We start from the raw sequence: 8,878 nt of genomic DNA on the forward strand, positions 1-8,878 counted from the left end.
TGCTTTCCCTGCTTCACCCTGTGTTTGTGCCGGGGCTAAAGAGAAACCTGCCCTTCTCGGTGTTGGGGACGGGGGTGAATTGGTTCCTGGGCTGTCGCTGGGTTGCACGTGGGAAAACAGGACCCTTCAGTGGGAACCGCCAGGACTCGGGGAGTCTGTGGGCTTGGCCTGTCCCTGGCCAAGCGTGTGTCTCATTTTGCTGCTGATGCTGCCTGAAATTAGGTGTGTTCAGATCCCCTCCATCCCCCTGCCCCTGGTGTGTACAGGGTACGGCACTGGGAGGCTGCTCGGGGTGTGCTGGGAAGCACCAAACCGAGTCTCCTGCTGCGGAGGAGATGCCATTCCCAGTTCTGTCACTGGCTCTGGATAAGTCACAGCTTCATGTTTCCCCTCCTCTGGAGAGGGCCGGCACTTTCCCCTGGGGAAGGAGAGGGAGGACAGACGGGGTCCATCAGTGCCGGCAAGGGTGGAAAATCCTCTGGAAGAAGACGAAAAGCTCAAAAGCACGGGGAGACGCTGTGCTCACCTGTTTCAAGGGACAGATCTTACGGCCCATGCCTTTTGGGCATGTCCAGCCTAAGTCTGCCCAGGCACAGAAGTACTTTGAGTCTGGTTGTTGGAAATAACTTCATTAGGAGTTCCCCCGCTTTTTTTTTTTGCTTCCTGGTTTGCAGGAATGGATGCACACGTATAAAATGTAACACAAATGTTTTCTCTGTCTTCCTGCCCCATCCTTTAGGATTTTTAGATGTGCCCTGATGCCGCAGGGTCTCCTCGCTCCTGGAAATGCAGCTCTCTTCCAGTGTGGCTGAACTCAGTTGTGACGAGACGATGGACCCACCCGCTGAGGACTTCCCGCAGGTCCTGTCCATTGACCAAATCCGCTCCATCCGTGCCAGCAACAACTACGTGGAGAGACCGGCTGTCTGCTTCCAGCAAGCCCGCTCCAACCCATCCCTGTCCCAGCCACCACACAAGCAAGAGTGGTCCCAGGACCGCCTGGTGTCTTCCACCTTCCAGGACCTGCACCGCAGCCACAGCCAACAGCACCAGATGCCACCTTTGCAGCAACACATGAGCCATTCCAGCACGGCCAGCTCCGTCTCCCAAAGCACCACCGCCTCCGACCAGCGCCTCCTGAGCAGCCTCACGCCATCCCACTCCGGGCACTCCCTCATCCGGACACAGCCCCGGGCCGGCGAGCTGAAACCGGAGGAATCGCCGCTGAAGGGGGTGGCGGAGAAGCCCACCCTCCACACCGGCCACCTCTTCATCTGCGAGGAGTGCGGGCGATGCAAGTGCGCCTGCTGCACCGCCGCCCGCAGCCCGCCCTCCGGCTGGCTCTGCAACCAGCGCTGCCTCTGCTCCCCCGAGAGCCTCCTCGACTACGGGACTTGCCTCTGCTGCGTCAAGGGTCTCTTCTACCACTGCTCCACCGACGACGAGGACACCTGCGCCGACGACCCCTGCTCCTGCGGGCCGGGGTCCTGCTGTGCCCGCTGGGCTGCCATGAGCTTCCTCTCTCTCCTCATGCCCTGCCTCTGCTGCTACTTTCCTACCCTGGGGTGCCTCAAACTTTGCCAGCGGGGTTATGACGGCCTGAAACGACAAAATGACGGCCTGAAACGACCCGGCTGCCGCTGCCAGAGCCACACCAATACGGTCTGCAGAAAGATCTCCTCCTCCAGCGGCACGCCTTTCCCCAAGACGCTGGATAAGCCGGTATGACCCTCCCGGGGAGGAGAAGCAGGCTTTACTCCTCTTCCTCCTCCTCCTCCTCCTCCTCCTCTCCCCTCCATCCCCCTCCTCCTTCGGCTCCCTCCGCTCTGCAGCGCTCTCCCCTACCCACCATCACCTCCCAGGAACGCAGAAAGATCTCCTCCTCCAGCGGCACGCCTTTCCCCAAGACGCTGGATAAGCCGGTATGACCCTCCCGGGGAGGAGAAGCAGGCTTTACTCCTCTTCCTCCTCCTCCTCCTCCTCCTCCTCTCCCCTCCATCCCCCTCCTCCTTCGGCTCCCTCCGCTCTGCAGCGCTCTCCCCTACCCACCATCACCTCCCAGGAACGAGATGGGTGAACTGGGGGTCCCCCAGCCTCTGGGAGAACGAAGGCGGCTGGAGAGCTGGCACCAAGCTGGTGGGAAACGGTGGTTTTGTACCCGCGGGTGAGGGACCAGGAGAGGCAGAGAGAGCTGCGGGTGCCTCCCCCGGGGGAAGGGCGACCCCGGGGGTCCTCAGGACTCTGCTTTCAGAGGGTTTGGTCCATGGTGCCCCATGGTGTGGTCCTTCCCGATGGGGGGAAGAGGCAGGGTGACGCATCCCCCGTGCAAGAGTCCTCCAGCAGCCAGACCTCCTTCTCTCTCTCTCTTTATCTCTCTCCAGCACTTTTCGTGGGTGGCCTCTCTCCTCTCACGTGGCCGTAGGTCCGCTTTCCCCAAGGGGCTGGGGTGCCACAGGGTCCCACCGGTGGCAGTGGCTTTCCTCTGGGCTTGGAAGCCGCTGGGAGAAGCAAGCGAGCTTCAAAATGAGGTGGCATCGTATTTTTCTGTCTCAAAGAGGAAGGGAAGGTGTGGGAAGCTTTAGAAACCTTCTGGCAGGGGAAGGAGCTATCGGAGGCAGCCCAGCCCACTCGCTTCTGCCCGACTGCAGCGAGGGAAAGGTCCCCTCTGGGATTTGGCTGAGAACAAGAAGCTGGTTTGAAATTGCCATTCATTTCTCGATGCCTTGAGGGGCTGCCTCCAGAGCACAAACCCTGGCGGGATGGGAGCTGCCGCCCAGCTCCATCCCACCACCGAGCAGATGCCACAGGCACCAGCTCCGTGCTCGAGCCCCGAGAGCCCCGATCTGGCACCTTCCACCAGCACTGAATTCTCTTTAAAAAATACACCCAAACCCAACTGTCAACAGCTGCCGCTTGCACTGCTCTCCCTGACAATTAGCACCAGTCCTGGGGGACTCCCCAGCGGGGACCTCTGCAGCTCCTGCTTTGGGCTGGAGGGAAACAGAGAGCAGAAGGGGGTGTCGAAAGACGGAAGCCCAACCTTCCCTCCCTGCAGAAGTTGCCTTCGAGTCCTCACCTCACTTTCCTTGGCCCACTGGCGTGTCACACCAACACCAGCCTCATACCTGCTGAGGGTATTCCGTGACGGCGGCTGCCTGCGGCAAACTGGAGATGGGTCTGAACCAAGCCCTGGGGCTGGGCTGTCTGCAGACCAGAAGGAAACCTGAACTGGGGTCAGTGCTTCATGGTTTACTTGCTGTGATGATAATCAGCCCAATCCGTCGCTGCGGTTGGGGGGAGCTCCTCCTGGTCCTGGGCTCAGCCCCGTCTCCGCTTGCAAACGCGTGGTGCCAGCTCTCAGTTGTGACCCCGCTGACATTGGCCGATGGGTCGGGGGAGTTTGGAGCCGGGATGATGTCCCAGTGCTCGGCTCTGCCTGCCTGTCCCTCCTCCGAGGCGTGTGAGCGCAGAGGGAAGCGAATGGTTCCCCTGGAGAAATATATGCAACATGTCCCTTGGCTTCCTCCAAGACCCTGCCATCCAGGGCTCATCCGACGCCTTCCCTCAGCCACCTCTTTACGTAGAGTTCTGTGGATCTATTTTTGTATATATAAATATAACGTTAGGATGGCTAGGTCTATTACTAATAATATTCATGATACTGCTGTGAATGGTGCCAGATGCAAGGTTTGGCTTCCTGGTACACTTGCACATGCTGGAAGATGATTTCCCAGTCTGTTTATTGCTAATCCTAGATCTTTAGTTCCCAGGTAGTCGGGAGAGGGGGAAAGGGAGGTTTACAGATTGTCCTGGGGGGGATCTGCTTTGCAGAGAGAGGGTAGGATTTAGTGCTGGCTGTGGGGTGAGGCAGGAGGTAGACTCTCACGATGGGATTTCTCTTTCTATACATTTGCTGTCTAAAAATCACGGCAGATCCAAGCTCCCTCTGTTGCAGAGGAAAGCGGTTCCAGAGAGTGACTCATCCCACTTGAAAACATTATTCATTAAATTATGCTCTGGCGGTGCCTGACTCCCTTGACCCAAGTGGGACCCAAACACTGAGCTCGTGGTTCCCTGCAGAAGGGGAGATGAATCCCGTCCCTGGTGTGAAGTTTGTGCCTGGGGCATGTTGCGGACGTGACCGAAATCCTCGCCCTGATTTCACCTGGAAATCAGGGGGGATGTTGAAAGATGCTTCCTCTGGCCAAAGATTCCCATAAGCTGTGGGGAATTCAGGACGATGCGCTGGGTTACAGCGAGGAGCTCCTGGCGTTAAGAAGGGAGAGGGCCACGTCTGTGCAGTTTGCACACCCTCTGAGGCCAGCCCTGGACTCCGAAATCGTTTGGGTTTTCAGGCAATGACCTTCTCAGAGGATGCCCTGTAGGTGTACCCCCATAAGATCAGTCCATGTCTCTGTGGCAGCAGTTATAAAATATATCGCAAACGTATTTATCCACATGCCAATAATTGCTTGGCTCCCTCCTTCCAAGCGATGTTGGGGGGAGAGACTTCCACCAAAAGGCACCCTTCCTTTTGAACGCTCGGTTCACTTTTCTATTGGTGCTGATTAAACTCCTTCTTCCTAAAATTTTAAAACATTTTTAGGGAAGAATGGTCCCTTTTCACTGAGGATTTGAGGAACTGTCTCGCTTGAATGAGAATGTGAAAGAGTTCATTGAAACTTTTTAAAGAAAACTAATGAACAGAATTTTCCAACTTGCTCTACTTTGATTTTTTTTTCTCCTCCTTTTTAAACGGATCCTACTTGTAAATTTAGTTACCACCTCTGTATCTTTGCAATTCATTGCTTCCTCTCCTGATGGTGGAATGACTCAACATGTGAAGCTTCATCATTTTCACGGCCTCCGAAGTCATGCAAGCAGGGGGTGACCTCCCCCAGGTGCTGGAGCTGTAGGATGAGAAGATGGCTGTCCACGTATCAGCTCCCCAGAGCCAGTTTTGCTTGGCACCGGCACGGCGAGGCGGAGCCCTGCACTACTATTGCAGCATATTTACCTTCAGTAGTTGGGAGGAGGCCAGGACGCCTGCCAGCAGCCTTCTGCCTAATGGGATTTTTCTGGGTCGGTGCGGAAGTCCCATCTCGACCGGGGAATCGTGCCATAGCCTGGGGTGCAGGGCTGGGGAGTCCGGCCAGGTCTCTTGAATGTCTCATCTCCAAGAAATGACAAAGCTGCGAGATGTATTTTATGAAATACGGGACACGTAGAAGGGAACTGGAGAGGAGGAGAGCCCCGGATGGGCACCGAGGGCTGTCAGACCAGCGCAGGGCTGTGGTTTGACTGTCTTGAGGGCAAAATGCAAAGCCACAACTTACAGTTGCATGGGCTAGAGGAGTTTAGAGCTGCTCGTAGGGGCAGGTGGCTTCACGTGGGGTTACTGCTTCCCACCCCGTCCGGGGGAGCCTCAGCCAGCTCCCATTCCTTGCTCTCAGCAGAAGGACAGGTCGGGATTTGCCAAAAGCTCTCCAAGGAGTCCAGGTCTGGTTCACTGAGCTCATCTGGTGTCAGGAGGCTGTGGGTAGCCTCTGATCATGTTTTTTCCTGAGCTTTTCCTAACATCTTCAGACCAGATCCATCCTGCTCCCTCCCCATCTCCGGCTGCCAGATAGTTTGGTTTCCCTGCAGAGAGGACTCCAATTTTGGTTGGGGTTGTGAGCCCCTTTCCTGCCCCACCCTGTAATGAGTCAGATAACATCTGCTCCAGATGTTTGTTTGCAGCTGCTTGTCCTGGCAGTTTGGGTTTCTCTCTGTCCTGACGTGTCTTTTTTGGTTTTCTTATGGGAGAGTCACATGTTGAGTCCTCTGTTTTCCCTGCGCCCCTGTGATGTGTCAAGGATGGATCCCCTTTGTGAGGGAACACATCTCTGGGCTGGGTGTCTCTACTGGCTCGGGGCTCCTTTGCCAGGAAACGTGCAGGGCTGTAGGGCAGATTTAGACAGGGAAAGGGAGACTCAGGTGCCAAAGGAGCAGGAGGCAGAAGCTACTGAGCAGGACCCGAGCTCCCCCTGCTCTGCTCCCCATGCAGGAGCCTCCTCTTCCCACCCGGACCTCCAAAGCCCCATCCACGCAAGAACTCCTGCTGGTGCTCGCTTTCTCCAAGGCTTCCCTTGGTCCCGCTCCCCTCCTTCCCTACTGGCAAACGTGTGATCAGTCCCAGCACTGGTGAGGAGGGGTCACTGGGGACCAAGGTGGAGCCTCCCTCCCATCCCAGCTCCCCAACCCTCCTGGTGGAAGGGCAGAAGTGGTCCTTGGGCTGCTGCCCACCCACCCCTGAGAAACAGCAGTGCCAGCCAGGTACCTCAAAGAGTAGGGGGGAAGCTCTTTGGGGCTCTACTCTCAGATTCTCATAAAATTCCATTGAGTTCGCTCTTCCCCATCCCCATGTGTGAACCCAAAGACTGGCCGGCAAGTGTCATCGACCCAAAGATGCCAAAGCACAGAATAACCGTTTATGAACGGCTGCGTTAGTGCAATAGAGGGACGAGCGGAGGGGTGAGAGGAGCTGCTGCAGGGTTTGCACGGCTGGATTGCACGGGGAAGGGGCACACTATGCCCCAAACTTGCTGTTTCCAGCACCCGCTTTCTTAGTTTGCTCTCTGTCTCTGGCCCTTGGGTGTTTTGAGGCTGGAGAAAGCCGGAAGATCTTCAGATATCGGAAGGTCTAACCTTTTGCGATCAGCATGTGGGGAAAGTAGTTGAGGGATGTACCCCCACCCCAAAGCCCATTCTTGGTCTTTAGTAGGATCCAGTTCGGGCTCCTCTCCTTCAAGGAGCCCGTGGAGCCCAGACCTGCGGGATGCTTGCAGCAACTGCTGGTCAGAATCTGGTCCATGCGGGCCAAACCAGAGCTGTGACCTCCTTGGGCTCAGTCCGCTTCGGGGTATTTCTCAGCGAGCACCGGGATCTCTTGCAAACTCTTTTTCCCAGCGTGCGGGTTGGGAGCTTGCGCAGGTGAGACCTGTTGTCCCGCTTGGGGTGATGTTGCAGAAGAATCCCTGGAGGGCACAAGCCGGGGAGGCTGAAGGGTCCCCTGGCAGGGGGACTGGAGGCAGGGGGACGTTGGATGGGTGGGGAGAGATCACACGCCTCCGTGGGGCAGGGCGACTGTGCGAGCGGCGGGCGAGGGGAGGCAGTGCGAGGTCTCTCGCTGGGTCTCTCTCCTGCAGCACCCCAAAGGGCTTCAGCATGAGCAGGACCGAACCCAGCCCGGTGGGCTGGCCGGGGCAGTGGGAGAGGAGGTTTCTCACACCCTCGGCAGCATCAGCCGAGAGGTGTGTGGTCATCCTGGAGCTGGCACGGCCGGTCCCCGCCTTGCCCGTGCTGCCGCCCTGCCAGCGGAGCCCCTTCCCCTTCCCCTCTCTCCCCTCTCCCCTCCTCTCCCAGCCGTTCCCTCAGGCCTTTGCGACGCTCTGCGGGCAGGCGGCGGCTGCCGCAGCCTCCTGCCTCCCCGGGTGTCCTCAGCACAAAGTTCTCCTTAGAAGACGGATCACCCTTGGCTTCAAAGGAGAGTCTCGTACCAAGAACCGAAGCCTCTAATTCTCCGTTTAATTGGTACAAAGGCATTCTGTACAGTGTATAAAGAGATCCCTCCCCCGGCTGTCTTTATTTGGGTTCCTTTCTATAAGGTATAATATATGTTTATAACCTGATGGCTGTTTTTTGACAATACTCTTGTACCTTTTAAGGAAAAAAATAAAAAAAACCAAAGTATTTATTTGAAAAGTTTATTTTAAAGATAAGAAAAAAAATGACGTATTTATTTTAATGCACCCTCTTCTGTTTGGTTTTCTTCTCTTGCAAAGCTAATAACTGTTACTGAACCACTGCTGAGATGAAAGAAGTAATTCTATGGGTGGCTTCACAAGCCCACTTAGAGCAACTATTCAATAAAAATATATATTAATTTTGAACGTGGTCTCATTCTCGTCTTCGTGATGGCCGGGGCATGACTCAGACTCCTGCTTCAGCAGGGCTCTTACTGGCTGCGGGTGCTGGGTGGCTGGGCTTGTGCTGGCACGGACTGAGTGTTGGGGGGATCATTTTTAACTCCACGAGATCCCCCCTGGTAGCCCTCTCCTGATGCTTAAATAAACCTAAAAAATCTCAGTGTGTGCTTCCCTGCTGCGACTGTCCCAGATCCTTGAGGAAGAGTGGGCTCCTGTAGCAAAGGGCAGGAGCAAATAGGGAGGGGCTGAGGTAAGAAAACCCTGAGATTTGGGGGGTTTCAGTCACTCCACAGAGATTCCAACACGTTCCCAAAGCTTCTTCTACTGCCAGAAGAGATGGGGTGATGCCACAGGGCGATGGACATCTTCTGCAGGAGGAGCTGCAGTTTGGACATGGCTGCCTCTTCCCACCAGCTGCAGAAGGCACCAAGGCACCTCGGTGGTGTGTTTAGCCCCAAAAGGATGAATCTGGGCCATAGCACCAGCGGTTGCTGGATCAGGCTGGAGCCTCTGACCTCTCCGTCCGTACTGCAGGCCAGCGTTTCATGCACTTCTGCATGTACAGAGCCCAGTCACTTCTTCTTGGCCTGAGGGTGTCTTCTGTTTGCCTAAAGCTCTTCTCACAAAGACAGTGGGTCTTTATTCAAGGACTTCCAGAGCATGAAGTCCTTTCACATAGGTTCGGTGGCTAATGAATCCCATGGTCAGTGGCACCTCTCTTAATCCCATTTGAATTTGTTGGCTTCAGCTTTAGCCCTTGACTCTGGCTGAACCCGTTTCCTCTAGCTGCAAGGGTCCCTTCGTAGGATGGCTTTGCTGGGCTAGACCTGTGCTCAAGAGCCCTCTCAACCTTTGTGCTTAATTAAAAACATGCATTCTCTGTGTTTCTCACCATAAAGCCTTTTCTCAGG

At 55.8% G+C, this 8,878-nt stretch overlaps 1 protein-coding gene across 1 annotated transcript; it reads left to right on the forward strand.

Annotated features, from left to right (window-relative positions):
- The first annotated feature begins 786 nt into the window (after window positions 1–786).
- SPRY3 (sprouty homolog 3 (Drosophila)) lies at window positions 787–1,728 on the forward strand. Its single transcript, XM_009579335.1, has one exon. The coding sequence runs from the start codon at window positions 787–789 to the stop codon at window positions 1,726–1,728; it is 942 nt and encodes a 313-aa protein (XP_009577630.1).
- Window positions 1,729–8,878: the final 7,150 nt, after the last annotated feature.

The sequence above is a fragment of the Fulmarus glacialis genome, unplaced genomic scaffold (genome assembly GCF_000690835.1).
Source record: "Fulmarus glacialis isolate BGI_N327 unplaced genomic scaffold, ASM69083v1 scaffold19536, whole genome shotgun sequence".
NCBI lineage: Eukaryota > Metazoa > Chordata > Aves > Procellariiformes > Procellariidae > Fulmarus > Fulmarus glacialis.

Bases quoted from the DNA above. Each gene is read 5' to 3' on its own strand.
- SPRY3 (XM_009579335.1), top strand. From the start codon at position 787: ATGCAGCTCTCTTCCAGTGTGGCTGAACTCAGTTGTGACGAGACGATG.